We start from the raw sequence: 18,406 nt of genomic DNA on the forward strand, positions 1-18,406 counted from the left end.
TTGTATTAGCCACATTTTTACGTGCTCAATAACCAAGGCTACCATATTGGTAGTGTAGATATAGATTTCCTTCATAACAAAGTTTTATTAGATAATACTGGACACAGTGACTATCTCCAAGAAGAACACCTTTCTAGCACTTGGGTTTTTCTCTCAAGATTGGAGAATGACAAATCCCCAGATTTGTGGACTCTAAGAGCAGAGGTGACCTATATCCTAGGTACAATCTTACATTAAAAGCTTTATTTATTTATTTATTTATTTATTTATTTATTTATTTATTTTATTTACTTATTTTTTAAAAGATTTTATTTATTTATTCACAAGAGGCAGAGACACAGGAGAGACACAGGCAGAGGGAGAAGCTGGCTCCCCACAGGGAGCCTGATATGGGACTCCATCCCAGGATCCTGGGATCACAACCTGAGCCAAAGGCAGACACTCAACCAGTGCACCACCCAGGCATTCCACATCAAAAGTGGTACCTGTCATCCCCACTGCATTCCAGTGGCAGCTTGAGTGCCCAAAGCAGATGATGCAGAGGGCCAGCAGCACATGAGAGATGTCAGAGGGCCTGAGGGTTTTCCATTTTTGAGTCTAAAATTCTGTGGCCTGAAGACCAGAAACAGATTGGGAGTGCTGACCTCTCTGTGAATGCCAGAGGGCAAAAATGCTAGGACAGACACTGCTAGTTTCTCCCCTGTATCCGTCCCTTTACTCCCTAGTAACAAAGACCCAACAAGGCTCCCTAGAAAAGCCTGTGCTTGCCAGCCTACCTGTATTTAGATACAGCTATGTGACTCAGTTCTGTTCTATGAATTTAAGCCTTTTTAAAAAGACAAACATGAGACCTGAACTTCCTTCTTGATTCCTTCTTCTGTCCTGTTGCCTGGAGCAGGGATGTAGTCATTGGAGCCTGAGGACCACACCTATAAATGGCAAAGCACCCTGCTTTACAGAGCCTGAATTTCTGATGCCTTTGTGGAGCAAAGTAGCCTTTTTAATATAAGACAATATAACATCTATCCTTAAATTCTGTTTGTTTGGGTTACTATTACTAACAGCCAGTCGTCATTCTAATGGATACAGATGTCTACAATTAGAGACCAGAGAGGGGAAAAAAACCTTTCTACTAATGCCAGCGTGGAGGGATGAGGACTGTGCCATTCCCTCCATTTCTGAGGTGACGTAGCATTACAACTGCCTGCTGGAATGTAGAATCAACTACAGCAAAAAGAGGGTTGAGGAAGAGCAGTGATTAGGACTAAGCCTTCTAACCACTTGAGCAGACAGGAAGCTCAACCTAGGAACATGTTACAGAAAATTAAATAGTAACGCATCTTGCACTACTGAGCTCTGAGTCTGAGAGCTCTGCAAGGAGTGTCGTTGAAACCATGCCAGTGGCAATGGAGGAGGTCCAGGGGGGTTAGAATGGAAGGAGGAAAAAATTAACCTTAAAGATCTCAAAAATCTAGTGTTAGAGGAGAGGCAGCCAGCAGATATTAACTGAGAAAGGATTAAAGGAGAACTTTCAAAGAACACTTTTTTTTTTTTTTGGTATGCCTCAGAGAGCAGCCCACATTAAAGTATCTTTCATCATGTTACCCTTGTTAGATCGGTTATTCAACACCAAAGTCTTCCTGTGAGTAGGGATCTATAAAATCCATCAGACATGACTATAAAATACGCATGACTGTTCTGCAGCAGAGGGGGTCCTAGTTGTACTCCTTCTCTTTTCTTCGTTTTCTGGCGCTGCAGGCCAAGGCTTAGCTAAGCAGGTTCAGAGGGTGAAGGCTGGCGGCTGGACGTTACGGGTAGGCTTTAAGGGCAGACCGTACGACAGGAAATCGCTTATGAATTGGCACAGTGTTGAAAAATCACAAGGAGAGAATTTCAGATCGAGTCCAAGAACGAGGAGATCCCTTCGGGCCTCCCCATTCGCGGCCTCGCTCCGCGGGGCTTTCCCTCTCGAGGTCCCAAGGCCCAGCTTCAGGTGGCATCCGCAGCCTAAGCCACGGGAGCGCGCTCAGATCTGACTTGTGGTGAAGGTGGATTAAGCGCTCCTGATCCCAGGCGTCTGGTTAGAGGCCGCGCTCTGCAGCGGATCTGAGACTTGTTGCTGGGGAAACCCGCAGCTGTGCTTCCCAGGGGACGGGAGGCCGAGCCCCGCCTCCCAGCCTAGCTCCGCGCGACGCCCGGGCCGCACGGCTCGCTCAGGCCCGCGCCCCCGCCACGCGCGCCCCCGCCACGCGCGCCCCCGCCACGCGCGCCCCCGCCACGCGCGCCCCCGCCACGCGCGCCCCCGCCACGCGCGCCTCCTCCCCGAGCCCTCCACGCACGCGCCCCCCGCACGCGCGCCCCCACGCCCCGAGCCGCGCCACGCGCCCGCCTCCTCCCCGAGTCCCCGCGCGCCCCGCCGCGCGCGCCCCCGCCACGCGCGCTCTTCCCGCCGCACGCGCCCCCACCCCCGCGCCCCCGCACGCGCGCCGCCGGCCCTTTCCCGCCGCGCTTCCTCGAGCCCCTGGCGAGCACTGGCCGGAGGGGGCGCTGCGGCCGCTGGGGGAGCGCCGCCTCCTCTTCCTCCACCTCCTCCCGCCTCCTCCCTCTTCTCCTCCTCCTCACTACGGTTCCCACTCCGGGGCGGGGGCGAGCGCGTCCGGTTTGCTGGAACCGTTCGGAAATGGCAACTTGCGCGGTGGAGGTCTTCGGGCTCCCGGAGGACGAGGTGCGGGGGCCGAAGGGCTGCGGGGCGGGCTCCCCTTCGCGCGGCTCAGCGGCCAGAGGGTCGGCTGTCGGCCCCCGCTGCCCCCGCACGAGCCCCGGGAGCGCGCAGGGCGGCGTGCGGACCTGGGGCGGCCTGGCGCGCGGGTGGGGGTGGGGGTGGGGGGGCGCCTGCCTCAGCCTCCGCGAGCCGCATTCTCTTCCCAGCCTGTGGACTCCACACCCCTCTCCTCCCGGAGCCGCCGCCTTCCTCCAGTTTCCTTCAGGAAGTGCAGGGGAGGGGCGCTGGGCAGCGAGCGGCGTGGGTGCGCGGGGCCCCTTCCTGCCACCCCCTGTCCGGGGTGCGGGGTGCGGGGTGCGGGGTGCGGGAGCCCCGGGAGGGCGGCGGTTTCCCTGCAGGTCAGCATCCCGGCTGTTGATCCGCCTGCGCTGGCGGAGGCCCGCTGGACTTGACCTCATGGACTTTGACAGGAAGACTTCCAAGTGAATTGTCATTAGCTGTTTTGATTTTTTTTTTTTTTTTTAATCTGAAATCGTTTTTAACCCTCTAGCTGGAGATGGCCATGGGACAGCGGGCAGATAGATTTTACTCCTCGTGTTTGGCAGTTTGTGTCAAGTGTGGCAAGTTCATGCTGTGTTTAAATATCAACCGGTCTTCAGCGATATTTAAAAAATAAAGCTGAAAAAGTATACATACTTTAAAGAACTTCCCACATCTGTTCACTTTGAAAAGTCAGTGATTTGAGATTTGAGAAGGCAAAGTTGTCTCTTCTCGAAATAACTTAGGCTGGTTATGCCTCACACTTAGTTAAAAAAAAAGCCATTTGGAATGAGTTGTTCGTTTTAAATGAGATGTGGCTTCCCTACATTCTTGATGATTGTCTCAAAAATGGGAATGGGTGGGAGATGAAAAGCTATCTAGTCTAACAGTTGACTAGTTCAGTTTGGGGAAAAAAATAAAATTTAGGCGTTCTTGTTGACTGGCTTATGGGACCCAATTAAATGTAATACATCACCCTGAATTTAATTTATCTTCTGACAGTGTTGGGGTAGTTCCTTCTCTTAGTAACTTGATATCTTCAAATGTCTTTTACAAAATGTCTTTTACATTCATCTTGGCAGTTCTTTGTATATAAACAGCGGGCAACTTATTTATGCCGGCGCATTATCTCAGTGTGTTTTGAGACTAATCATGTAATATTAGAGCTTGTTTCTTAGTTACTGCTAGCAGAAAAGAAGCAAAGTGGTGGTGGAAAAATGGTGGCAGCTTGATAGACCCTCAGAAACAACAGTCAGTATGTGATGGCTAAAGATGATATTCCTGCTAAAGTCCATTATTGTTCAGCGGAGGAGATCAGAGGAGAATAGTGCGGTGTTGAACCACTGATAGCTTTCTTATCAGTCAGGTCTCCCTGCTTTGCTATGATAAGCTGTTCAATGCAGATAACCTCAAGCTGACATCCAACCCAATCGGGCTGGCCTTGGACTTTCTTTCCTTTTGGTTGTTGTTACTCAGAGGTAGCTCCTGATTTCCAGATTTCTCATCCCATTCCCTTCCAGCAAAGCCAAATTGATCATAGAATATTGCCAAAGGCATTGTTCACTCTTCTCTCTTTGGTACAGGTTCTGTGTTTTCAGTTATCTGCTTCTCACATCAGCCTTCCGCCCAGCGGAAATAAAACGAATTATGGCAGTTAGTGGGTGGTCAGTAAGCAATTGGGGCTAAAGGCCAGAAACTCCACCTTTTGAAATGAGGTTTTCCTGAACTTGCATCCTGAGGGATTTGTACTTCTAGGGAAGTTTCATGGCTTGGGGCCCACTCTGTTTGCATGATGGGGGGCCAGTTGTCCTGTGACTCAAAGTTCCTTGCAGTTCCATCTGTCTACTTTGTCCACATTGAGGAAGGGAGTGAGATAGGAAGGTGAGAGACATGATGATGGAGTGTTGTCTTCCACTTCTTCCACTCGGTTATTTATTCAACAGACATTTATTAACTGTCTGTTCTGTATCATGCAGTGTGCTGGCCACCAGGGATACAGATAGAAAAAACAGTTCCTGCCTGTTTTGTGAGGAGCTCAGAATCTGGTGGGAAAGATAAAAATCACTTGTTTTCTGGTAGAGGTGGCCATTTCATCGCTCCTGTCATTTATTTTCTGGTCCATCACAAAGTGATGGTTTAGAAGGTTTAGAAGACCTCCCCCTCACTTTTTTTCTTTTTTAGAAGAAGAACATTATTTTCTAGAACTCACAGACGGAAATAGGCAGCCCTCCTCTGTTGATGAAAAATAAGGTAGCTTTTCTCTCACAGGAAAAAGTGATGATGCTTACTTTAAATTTGAAACTAAAACAAAAAGAAAAATGAACAGACATGGGTTACAAGATACTTGGAGAGTTATAATTTAACCAATATTTTTAACCACTGAGTCGCACTGTATGAGCATATTAGTGGCTCATTGAAGTAGGCCAAAGTTTAGATCATAATTCTTCTCTATTACTTTTCAGTGAATTTTAGTTCTTATTCCACATATAAATGTATTTTAGTAAGAGATGGTCCTGGCCTCATGTGCAGAATTTTGTCATTAAAGCGAAACAAACCAAGGAAGTAGTGAATATAAATTATACCAGATTTGCTGACAGTCTCTTGGGATTAACAATAGGGGCTAACTCCCACTAACCTTTGGTGAGGAGGAGTGTGGTAGATATGTACACTGGAATTCAGCATCCCTTCCAGCCTCTTTTCAGTGGACTTCCCTATTTTGCAGAGGTTGGGAAGCTAAACAATATGTTTCTCATACTTTCTGGCACTTAGCATTCTGGAAATGGATTTTGAGATAGATTTCCCAGTATAGTGCACTTACTTGAGATTTGGAAAGTAGAAATGAAGTGGAGCATAAGTTCTTGTTTCTTTGGCTTTTTCTTCTGACAAGCATAGTCACGTAGACCTTGACTTTTCCTGCAAAAATGTTTTGGTATCTGGTAACTTGTTTTGTGAGGATCAATAGGAAGTTGCAGAACCAGTAGTGGTGGCAGCTTCCTGATGACTAGATAGGGTATGTTTGCAAAGCCTACAGATCTGGTGGTGGTTCCTGATTATCTACCTTCCTGACTGGGGCAGAAGTGGCAATTTCCTGGGTGGGCCAGTTTGAGGTGTTTCCAGGTTCTCTGGAGGCCTAGTCTACAGCCTGCCCCTACAGCTCTTCCAGTGATTTTCTAAGCGCCTAATTCCCTGTATTAACTTGTTTCTTCTCAAAACATCTAGAGTGATTTCTGTTGCCTACAACTGAAACCTGACTGAAACAAGGTAAAGAAGGAAGGAAAAGGAAAGAGAAGAGAGTGTTCACTGTTAGTTAGGAAATACAATTTGCACCTGTAGAAGAAGGGATGCCTTTGGTGGTGACTGCTACCACAACGCATAAGCAGCAGGGTAACAGAAGTGCATATGTTGACACTTCTAGATCTTCCAGTGCCAAGCAGAAGCTGACCTTGCCTGTCCTGGCATCATACTGAGCCTGGGAACCCAGTTCCCAAACCTTTATTCACTGTACACAAGGAAGGAGAAGCACAGTTGAAGCCTAGCTAGCTGCATTAGCATCTGTCTCAAACTTTCACATGTTGATTTTGCCTTTACTTCCTTTGTGCAACTCCTTAATTCCAGCATCATTCTATTTTTCATAGGTTTCCACAGGACCAAAGAAGTGGATAAAAAATAATTTGTTTTGCAGCAATTTACTTTTTAGTTATTAAACCAACAGGAAAGTTGAAAGTACAGTGCAAAGAACTCCGATCCTCCTCATGCAGGTTTTCCTGTTCTTGACATTTCACCACAGTTCATCCATAATCCTTTTTGCCATTTTAATTATTTTTAAAAAATATTTATTTATTTCAGAGAGTGAGAGAGACTACAACTGAGCAGAGGGAGGGGGAGAGAGAATCTCAAGCAGACTCCCTGCTGAGCCCAGAGCTTGATCTCATCACCCTGAATTCACCACCTGAGCTGAAATCAAGACTCGGGCTCTTAACTGACTCAGCTACCCAGGCACCCCTCATTAGTCTTACTTCTAAATCATTTGAGGGAAAGCTGCAGACACAATGCCCCATCACCTCTAAATACCTAAAACAAGAACACTTCTACATAACAGCTGTCCAGTCCTCTAAGCCAGAAAATCAACACTGGTACAACAAACACTACCATCCAATCTGCAGATCCTGTCAATATTTGCCAGGTGTTTTAGTAATTTCTCTTTTTCCTTTCTGGTCCAAGAGCCCACGTAGGAGCATAGGTTGCATGTACTTATCATGTCTTGGCAGTCTATTTTTTCTGTCAGTTCTTTGACAGGAAATAGAGTACAGACCATACAACCTGTAGGATGTTCCTCCACCTGGGTCGGTTTACTGCCTCCTCAGGGTCATGTGAAGTCATGCTTTTTTGGCAGAAATCACAGAGATGAAGCTGTGTTCTCAGTGCATCATAAGAGGGAGTACATGATAGCGATTTGTCCCATCACTGTCCATGATAACCTTGCTTACTTGATCATTTTGGCGAGAGCCAGGTTTCTTTTTTGTAATGTCACTATTTCCCCCATCATAATTCATTAGTGGGGATCCCTGGGTGGCTCAGCGTTTTAGCGCCTGCCTTTGGCCCAGGGTGCGATCCTGGAGTCCTGGGATCGAGTCCCGCATCGGGCTCCCTGCATGGAGCCTGCTTCTCCCTCTTCCTGTGTCTCTGCCTCTCTCTCTCTCTCTCTCTCTCTCTCTCTCTTTCTCTCTCATAAATAAATAAATCTTAAAAAAAATCCATTAGTATTTTGTGGAGACGTCTTCAGAGATTATGCCAGTAGTCAACTCTTCATTTCTCAGATTTCCATCCACCACTCTGAGCATTCATTGATGACTTTGCCTGAATCAAACACTATTTTTTTAAATTCCTATCTTTATTAATTGGCATTCTGTGTAAGAAGAGCTTTCCCTTTCTTATATATGTATTTACATCAGCAATGGATATGTGGAATTCTACCTTATTCAATGGGTTGTGATTATTTACTATCAATAAATATTTTGTTGCTAAAATTATCACAGTTTGGTCAGTGGAAGCCCTTTCAAGGGGGTTTCTAGGTTACTGTGACAGGTCTCCATCATTCTTTGAATACTTCAATACTTTCTAGCGGAAGATGTTCCAGACAGCTCTTGTATTTTGCCTGGCCCACCACTGTCTGGAACCAGCCATTTTCCTAGGAACACTAGTTCCATTTAGGAGAAAATGCCTTTTTGAAGCCAAGATCTGGGTGCTCAGTGTGCTCATTATTATTGGATGTTATTGCTCTTGAGCCATCTCAGCAAATAGTTAAAAAATATATGTGTGTGTACACACACATAAATGTATTCCTCTTTTCATAATACAGTCTGTATACATGTATTTAAAGATCATTAATTCATATCATTTCTCAAATTCAAATCTAATGCCTCAGAGTACCTTCCAGCCATAAATACCTTTTCTACCAGTTAAATTTCTGACTTTTATTATTCTCGTTATATTTACTTATTTGCCCAATCTATTTACTTATGTTTTTGGTGTAACTAATTTTCCAACCACGCAGGCATCTACTCTCATTTGTGCACCTCACTTTCAGCTTTAGTAGGAATACTGCAGAGTTGCCTTTGTCCCAGGCGAGTGGGCGCCTACTGGTGCATCTCTGGATGTGACCTCCCTTTTCCTCTATGCCCCGTGCTGGTGAGCATGCTGACCATGCTTCTCTGTGAAACTCCCTCCTCCCCCCAAACCCTGCCCTAAGGTGGGCCTGACACTGACTCCTCTACACCAGGAAGAGATTAGAAGGGGCTATATGTATATATTTTTCTACAGTTAACTATTAGCAGTTTATCTATCATGTAAGAATAGAATCTTGGAAGTGGAAGGCACTTGTAAATCATTTAGGGTGAACAAGGGCATGGAAAATCAAATTTGACCAGGACGGAATTCTAGTCTTGTCACTCTCAGTGATCTGGCATAGGTATTTGACATCTGTCAGAGAAGGATATTTACATCAGCTGATTCTCCCATTCCCTAGCTGTGTCCGGTATAAAGAATATTCTGTAGGGGCATCTGGGTGGCTCAATGGTTGAGTGTCTGCTTTTGACTCAGGTAGTGATCCTGGGGTCTTGGGATCAAGTCCCACATCAGGCTCCCTGTAGGGAGCCTGCTTCTCCCTCTGCTTATGTCTCTGCCTCTCTCTGTGTGTCTTTCATGAATAAGTAAAAGTCTTTTTTTTTTTTTTTAAAGAATATTCCATAGTACTGAGAGAATGTGATTGCTGATTTGAATTGCTGAAAGCACTGTCTACTGACTGAATTCTCTGGCCATCAGTGTTACTCTCCCTTCTTAGGCTGGCTCCCTTGCACATCCTATCAAAGTTTTAAGAGGATAAATGAAGGGAGAAGATTGGAGAAGTCTGGAAATAAATGTAGGGAGAAAGACACAGCACAAACAAATGAAAAAAGGTTATGATAAGACTTTGCTAAAGTCTTGAGGAATAACCCCATGGCCTGACTCAAATGTTGAGTTCCCCCATATGAGATACACTGGCAATGAATGTAAACGATCATGTCAGTACATAAATATGCCTTAATGAAAATATCCTCCTTTAAGGTGAAAGAGTCAACCTAAATATAATCAGAGCTGTCTTTAATTGATTGCCTGCTATATAGATTGCCAAGCAGCAGGTCATATGGTCTCATACTTCAGTTGTAATCATTGGAACAGTTTTTCAAAAGTAGATAGTGTTATCTCCATTTTATAGATAGAGAATTTGAGATTGTGATTTCCTCAAGGACTGGGTCCTATTAGGTTGCAGATGTAGGCTTGAATCTCAGATTTCTTTAATACCAAACACTTGATCTTTCCACCGTCCTACTGCAAATAGTTGCCCAAATAAAAGAATTTAACAGAAGAGACTCTCCGTAAGGTGACAAATATAACATATCCAAAATTAACTTGTAACCCTTCTTACATATCTTATGTCTTTTTTTTGTTAATAGGTTTTAGGTGAATGTCTGAAGTACTTGAATTCAGTGTTTGCTTGAATATTCGTTGAACAGTTACTATGTGTAAGGCATTTAGATCAGGTCATGAGGTGATAATAATGAATGACAGACTTCACCAGTTTATAGCCTACAGGAAGAGAAGGACAGTAAATATATAATCACACAGACATTTTATAAATGTCAAGGAAAACGGATGTGAGATAAAAGTAAAAAATGGGAAAAATTAGTTCATCACGTATGATATGAAGGAGGGGAGAGAGTATGAGGAAGTCACCTTTGATCTGAACCTAAGGATGAATAGGAGGTCGTCAGGTGAAGAGTGGGGCAAAAAGCCTATCAGGTAAACAGAACTACTGCATGTGTAGAAGATAAGATGGAGAGGAATGGAAAGAAGGCTGAAATAGTGGTGTCAGGAGATGAATCTGAAGAGGAAGGAAGAGCAGAGCCCAGGCAGTCAGGCTAGGGAAACTCACGAAATACATGCATGGGCACGTGCACACACATTTCATCATCACTAGCACTTCTTTATAGTTAATATCTGTTCCTCAGATATTTAACTTTTTCTCTATTTGTTGTTTCTTCATTTCTTGTCACATCTCTGGCTCTCCATCTAGGATCACTTTTTTCTGCCTAAGGTATATCCTGTAGAAGTTTTTTTAGTGTTTGCTGGCAATAAACTCTCATGGTTTTTGTTTTTGTCTGATAATGTCCTTATTTATTTATTTATTTTTGGTGGGTGGGAGAGAGTGAAGTAAAATTTATAAACAGTGAAATGCGCACATTTTAAATGTACACTTTGATGTACTGTGGTTTTTAACACACATGTAACACACAGTTCAATTAAGGTATAGAATATTTCCATCACTCCAGGGGTACCTGGATGGCTCAGTCGGTTAAGCATCTGCCTTCAGTTCAGGGTCCTGGGATTGAGCCCTGCATCAGGCTCCCTGCTCAGCGGGGAGTCTATTTCTCCCTTTCACTCTGCTCCTTCTCCTGCTCAGGCTTTCTCTCTCTCTCTCAAATAAATCTTTTTTTGTTTGTTTGTCTTTTTAAAAAAGAGTATTTCCTTCACTCCAGAATGTCCCCTGGGGCCCTCTTCCAGTCAACTTCCCACTTCACTCTCCAGAGGCAAACTTTTATCACCATGAATTAGTTTGGCCTGTCCTGGAACTTCATATAAATGGAATCATACAGTATGTATTCTTTTGTATCTGGCTCCTTTTGTCTAACGTAATGTTTTTCAGTCGCCCATGTGGTTGTTTGTATAAGCAACTCATTCTTTTTATTGCTGAGTAGTATTCCATTGTATGAATATACCAGATGTTTATCCATTCTCCTTTTGACAGACACATCTATTGTTTTCAGCTTTTGCCTACTATGAATAAACCTACTGTGAATGTTCATCTACAAATCTTATGAAAATATCTTTTCCACAATATAGGTTATCAGCTTGATGTGTATCTCTCCAGAGGCATTTCATGTATTAAGAAGCATATATGGTGCTATCAAATTTAAGAGTAGTGTTAAAATGGGAACTCATGATGAGTTGTTCTTTTTTGGAAATTATGTAGTTCTGATTGAATAAATAAAGGTATAGTTTTCTAGGAGAATAGTCCCACAACTGCATTAACTATAGCACTTCCCATTCTTACCTTCATGCTGTCTACTTGTGGGTCTCAACTTTAGTGTCCATAAGAATCACCTGGGAAGTATTTTAAAACACAGGCTACTGGCCCCACCACAGAGTGTCTGATTTAGTAGATACGGGGCCTGAAAATGTGTGTTTCTAATAAATTTCCATATGGTGCTCATACCATTGGAGAACACACTTTGAGAATTACAGCTGTCTCTTAAGTCCAAGGATTCTGATTATTCTAGTTTATCACGGTTATTACTGCGAAACACTCCCGAGGAATTTTGAACATGCATAGCAAATGTATAGCAGTCATATACTCCACCTTTACTAGGACCATCCTCATTTCATGTATTTTCCAATACAGGTGATCTAGCATTTACATTTTTATAAAATGCTTCCAGTAACTTTACATGCCAGAGGAATAAGGCAGCTGCCAGTCCAGTCTTTTGTTTTGAAAATATGGTCACCATAAATTATAAAACATGTTGCAAAAAGAGGACAAAAATTAATCCTTTCTACTCTAATAGTTTTTAAAATAAATATGCAGTGATTATATTATTGCATTACATGAATATAGTATTATTTACATCAGAACCCTTATGTCATGTTTATAATTATTGCACATTTTTTGTTTGCTTTCATTTCGTGCATACTTGTCACAAATTTGCAAACTGACAGAGTTTTAAAACTACTCAATGTAAGGGTTATATATATGTATATTTACATATATTACATATATATATAATGAATGCTATCCATTCCCTTCATTCTTGTTGGCAACTGCCTCTTGCTATGTCACATTCCTTCTGAACTGCTTGCACTCTATACCTGATGAGTAGTCATCACCTGCAGGCTTCCATTTGCCATCATTGTGAGAATTCTCTTGATCTCTTTTCTGTGTTGGAGCCACTGTTTCTTTATTCTTTTGTCTTCCTCTTTCCTAATTTATTCCCTCATTTGCTGACCTACATCTTCTATATAGTGGGCAGGTACTGTTGACTGGAGTATTTCGTGGTAGGTTATCTTAATCTTTCATTTCACAGTGGGACTCTCACATATAAATATTTAGAACATTTGGTTACCCCCTCCCTTCGTTACTTAGCTTCCACAGAGAGCAGTCTTGCAATCTTCTGTTTGGTGAGTTTAGATCTGGCAGCCAGTGTTCTGGGCTCACCATTTGTGCAAACGTTTCTTGCTTTAGATAAAGTGCATTCTTCCTATTTTCAGCTACTTCAGAAACTTTTGTGGTTAATCAAGAATTTGTCAGCACCTGCTGTGTTCCAGGTATTCTGCTGGGTTCCACAGAGAGAATACAATGATAATGAAAAGATAAGTTTCTTGAGCTTCAAAATCTCACAGTTTTAATAGTGGAGAAAGACATATCATTTGTCTCTTCAGATAGAAGACCATATGTGATAAGTGCTATAAAAATGGGCCTTTAACAGAGAGAGGGGAAAATTCATTTAAACTATGAAGGCTTTTTAGAAAAGGTGGCATTTGGACTTTGAAGAAAGGACAAGACTTTTTTCTTAAACTACAACTTAAAATTTATAAAAAGTTTAAGAAGTAAAACAAAAGCCTTTATCATCTCATTATGTATTTAAAAGGATGTATTTATATATTTATTTGAGAAAAGCCTTTATCATCTCATTATTTTTTTAAAAAGATGTATTTATATATTTATTTGAGAGAGAGCAGTGGGAAGGGGAGAGAATCTTAAGCAGACTCCCTACTAAGCATGGAGCTTGACGTGGGGCTCTATCTCAGGACCCTGAGATCATGACCTGAACTGAAACTGAGAGTCTGGTGTTCATCTGATATAGTCAGCCAGGTGCCCTATCATCTTATTATTTTATTTCATTTTTTAAAAAGTTATCACTTTTGCATATTTCCTTTCAATCTTCATCAGCATACATTTTTATAATTATCATAGAATAGATATCACTCCAGGTAACATGATAATTATTAAAAATGATAATTATTTTGTCATTAGATAATAATACATTTTTTAAAATATTTTATTTATTTGATAGGGAGAGAAAGAGCACAAGCAGGGGGAGTGGCAAGGAGAGGGAGAAGCAGGTTCCCTGCTGCACAGAGATCCTGACACGGGGCTCAATCCCAGGACCCTGGGGTCATGACCTGAGTGAGCTGAAGGCAGACCCTTAACTGACTGAGCCACCCAGGTGCCCCTTAATAATACATTTTAAATGACTGCTCAGATGATAGAGGACTTTAACAATGAAGGGGTAGGGAGAGGATGGGGAAGACTATTCCAGGCAGAGGGAGCCTAACTTGTGCAAAATCTCAGAGATAAGTAAACACAGGTAGCCTGGAGGTGTGAAGGGGGAGTTAGGTGTGGGAGGGAGGCAACAGAAGGGTGGGAGAAGGATGAAGAGAGGAACAAAAATTTTAAGAATTTGGAAAGGATGGAAAGATCTAAAGCTCTGCATTTCCTATTCCTGGATTTGGGGGAGTTGATAGAAGATTAGGGAGCAGTTAGTAGCTGTTTTCATGAATTGTGGAGAAATCTCAGGCCTGGAAAGCCACTTTTAATTACTGTAGCCTCCTGCATAGGTAACACATTACCATTTTGTTTCACACTATCATTGAGAAAAGCCACATATCTTTGCATAGGATTTGCAACTTTTCTATTTCATTTTCATAAATCAAGAAAGCTTTCTTAGGAGTGGAAGGGGAAGTCTCAAGCTTTAGAGAAGAGCTGTGATCTATTTGGAGATAGTGTTCCCATTTTGAAAAATGAGAAGATGCTTAATTTTCTTTTCTTTTTCCTCATTTGAGCTCCATGTGTCTATTAACAGTATTTTGAATATCTTGTTTCCAAAATTATTGAAGAGTTTAGTCGCTTGTTGCATTTATGTTTCTCAGTTTCAAAGATACTATGAGATATTATGATTTCTGCTTATGGATTTGGTTGCAAAAGTCCACTTTGGCAATTTTCTAGCAATTTATAAAATGCACTGAAGGGATGCAAATATGAAAATAAAGGGCATTTCTTAATTTTATGACAGAATCTTAAATCAATATAGCTTCACATCAGTTAACCACAACATCCAAAATAACTAATTCTGATATTTGTGGTAGGAAATGCAAGGAGGTTTAAAAGTTAAATGTGTTTATGATTGTGAGTAATTTGTCATTCCCTGGAATTTTTAAAATTAACGCTTGTTACATTTTTCTCCATGAGACTTTTGGGGCATATTTTCAGTAGAGGTTCTACCAATATGGATTAACTTTTTAGGAGGGGTATGGTAGGGATGCCTGGGTGGCTCAGTGGTTGAGCATCTGCCTTCGGCTCAGGGCATGGTCCCAGGGTCCTGGGATCAAATCCCACATCAGGCTCCCCTTGGGGAATCTGCTTCTCCCTCTGGCTATGTTTCTGCCTCTCTCTCTCTGTGTATCTCATGAATGAATGAATGAATGAATGAATGAATAAATAAATAAATAAATAAATAAATAAATAAATAAATAAGAGGGGTATGGTAATCTGTTTCCTCAATTAGGTTTATATATAAATTATAAACACCTGTCTGTGTTTATAAAAGTTGAAATTATCAAATAATATTATTTGCTCATAACACTTTTGATTACACTTTACCACTAGAAAAAGTTTGTATTTATTTATTAAGTCATCACAGAAAAGACTTCTGATTTTCAGAATTCAGTGTTGGTGATCTGTACCTATCTAATAAAGTACAGCCATTTCCCAGACAACTGGGAAATGAGAATTTGGCTCTACAGACTAATAGAATACTTTAATGGGTCTATTTATTCAGTGGGACTTTCCCAGGAAGAAAGGGTGATTGCAAATCTCTTCACATTTTTGGGAATGAGTCTCTGCAGAAAACTGAAATTTCAATTCATGTATTTTCCTAATTTTTAATTCTATCTTATTCTTGTACCTGAGTATTTCCATTCTTTCTTGCAAAATCAGTTATGGATTTAGTTTTCTTTGGGGCTAGAGGAAACATATTTTATCGAGCATCTTTAGTAAGGTTTTTTGTATTATCTGAATTTGTCATCTGAGCTTTGGAGCTAATAGAATATTTCCATTATCATATTTATTCAGTGAAACCTCCAGGAATGAGGGTGGAGCATTTAGAAGTAGGGCATTTAGAAATAGGAGAGATTGAAATAAATACTCCATGATATATATATTTTCTCCTTTTCAGGTCTCTGCTCACAAGGGAATATGACTACTTGCTGATGGAATGATTGTATAATAGAACCCATTATGTTGCTATCTGTTCGGCAACATCTATTTCATATTTGTTGATCTTGTAAATGCTCCTGTGAATACTGCTGTGCTTATGTCCTTGAGTACATGAGTGAGAGTGTATCTAGGGAATAGACCTAAAAGTGGAATTTCTGGATTATTGATTTAGAGCTTTAGTAGATTTTCCAAAAGTGTCTTCAAAATGATTCTTCAATTTATAATTTCACCAACAGCATATTAGAGTTCTCCCTGATTACTGGTGAGATTGAAGATCTTTTCATATGTTTACTGTCCATTCTCTATGATTTCTTGTATTGGGTTTATATTTCACTTATTGGTTTTAGGAGGTTTTTTTTAAATATGTTCTGGATAATCATAATTTGTCAATGGCACACATTTTAGATACTTGCGCCTTGTCTATCTCCTTCTCATTTTGTTCATGGCATCTCTTCTCGTATAAGGGATATATAATTCTAATGTCAAATCTAGCCACTTTTCCCATTAGGGTTTGTCCTTTCCTACCTCAGTGTCATGGAAATATTCTAAAATTTCTTGGGAAATTTTTGAAGCTTTCTTTTTTGTTTATAAGGCTTAAAGTATCTGGAATTTGTTTTTGTATATAGTATAAGAGTGATTGAATGTTATTTACTTCTGTACTGATTTTTACTCTTCCCTATGAATTTTTTTAAACATTTTATTTATTCATGAGAGAGAGAGAGAGAGAGAGAGAGAGAGAGAGAGAGAGAGAGAGGCAGAGACATAAGCAGAGGGAGAAGCAGGCTCCATGCAGGGAGCCTGACGTGGGACTTGATTCCGGGTCTCCAGGATCACGCCCTGGGCTGAAAGTGGCACTAAACCGCTGAGCCACCTGGGCTGCCCCGCTATGAATTTTACAATTATTTGTTAATACTCATGAAAAAAATCTGGGTAGGGGGAGTTGGAATTGTATTGAATTTATAGGTTACTTTGGAGAAAACAGACAGTAATATAGAATATTTCCATCCATGAACATAGTGAATTTCTTCATTTATTTAATTGTTCTTCAATAACTTTTTAAAATTTTACCCGTAACAGTTTTTTACATTTTTTATTAATTCTGTTTCTCTGCAGCTAATAGTTTTGCTTACTGGGAATTCTTTAAAATATACATTCTGTTTTATAATATTTTCTTACTCATCTTTTAATTTCAAATGATTTAAAATCTACAGCACAGTTAAAATAGTAGTATAATGAACACCTGTATACCCCTCAGCTAGATCCATAAATTGGTAACATTTTACTTATTCCCTTTATGTACATACACAAACACACACACACTCACATTCAACATTTTTTTTTTTGCTGAGCGATTTAAGAGTAAATTGTACTTTATCACACTTTATCCCTGAATATTTCAATATGTATCTCAAAAGACATTCTTATATAAAACCTTATAATAGCATTAAGATATCCAGAAAATTTAAGACTTGATATATTACAGTATCAATATACTATGGTTTTATTTAATGCATATCTACTTGATATATTACAGTATCAACATACTATGTTTTTATTTAATGTATAATCTATTAAATGGGATTTTTAAAAGAATGAGCACAGGGTGAAAAAGAGAGAGAGAGGCAAACCAAGAAACAGATGCTTAACTATAGAGAACAAACTAATGGTTACCAGAGGGGAGGTAGGATTAAACAGGTGATGGGGATTAAGGCCTGTGCTTGTGGCAAGCACTGGGTGTTTTGTATAAGAGTTGAGTCACTATATTGTATATCTGAAACTAATGTACTGTATGTTAACTAACTGGAATTTAAATTAAAACCTAAAAATAATAATTACCTTTATAAATAGTTATTACTAATGATTATAAACTCTTCATTTTGTGTTATTGTGTACATAGCAACAATGATAGATATTAGTACTAAGAATTTGACTATAGATTTTCTTGGAAGCAGTGGTAAGTTCTTAATGTAATAATTTAACTCTAGGGTTTTTTGTCTTTTCTTTGTAGATAATCAAGTTATCTAGGAATAACAATGTAGTTTTTATTTTCTCCTATGTAGCGCTTTTTTTTTTTAAGATTTTATTTATTCATGAGACACACAGAGAGAGAGAGAGGCAGAGACATAGGCAGAAGGAGAAGTAGGCTTCCTTCTGGGAGCCTGCTGTGGGATTTGATCCTGTGACAGTGGGATCATGCCCTGAGCCAAAGGCAGAAGCTCAACACCTGAGCCACTCAGGGGTCCCTCCTATGTAGCTTTTAATCAAATTAATTATTGAAAAAGAGTCTTCCAAGTAATTTTAATATCCTGATTACTTTATTTGATATGTATATATTTAAAAGTATGTATCTTAGATATGTTATAAAGTATGTGAAAATAATACATAATTTTTTATATTTTAGGAAAATTCACGAATTGTGAGGGTCAGAGTTATAGCTGGAATAGGCCTTGCGAAAAAGGATATCTTGGGAGCTAGGTAAGTATATTAGGTTGGGTTGTAATTTTATTTTATTTTATTATTATTTTTAAAGATTTTATTTGAGAGAGAGAGAATACAGAACGAGAAACAGAGCACAAACAGGGGGAGGGGCAAAGAGAGAAGCAGACTCCTCATTGAATGGGGAGTCTGACTCGGGCTTGATCCCAGGATCCTGGGATCATGACCTGAGCTGAAGGCAAATATTTAACCTACTGAGCCACCCAGGCTTCCCGGGGTTGTAATTTTAAACTGTGCTGGTTGACAATATTTTCTAAATAGATGAATAATTGAATAATAAT

General features: G+C 40.7%; 1 protein-coding gene across 1 annotated transcript in view; it reads left to right on the forward strand.

Annotated features, from left to right (window-relative positions):
• Nucleotides 1-2,484: 2,484 nt before the first annotated feature.
• Nucleotides 2,485-18,406, forward strand: part of NEDD4 (NEDD4 E3 ubiquitin protein ligase) — a 124,330-nt gene continuing 108,408 nt past the window's right edge. The window contains exons 1-2 of the mRNA XM_055319861.1: nucleotides 2,485-2,725; nucleotides 18,031-18,104. Of these exons, the coding sequence (XP_055175836.1) occupies nucleotides 2,681-2,725; nucleotides 18,031-18,104 (119 nt within the window). The 5' untranslated portion in view covers nucleotides 2,485-2,680. The remainder of the gene's footprint in view (nucleotides 2,726-18,030; nucleotides 18,105-18,406) is intronic.

Source organism: Nyctereutes procyonoides, unplaced genomic scaffold (genome assembly GCF_905146905.1).
Source record: "Nyctereutes procyonoides isolate TBG_1078 unplaced genomic scaffold, NYPRO_anot_genome, whole genome shotgun sequence".
Lineage (NCBI taxonomy): Eukaryota > Metazoa > Chordata > Mammalia > Carnivora > Canidae > Nyctereutes > Nyctereutes procyonoides.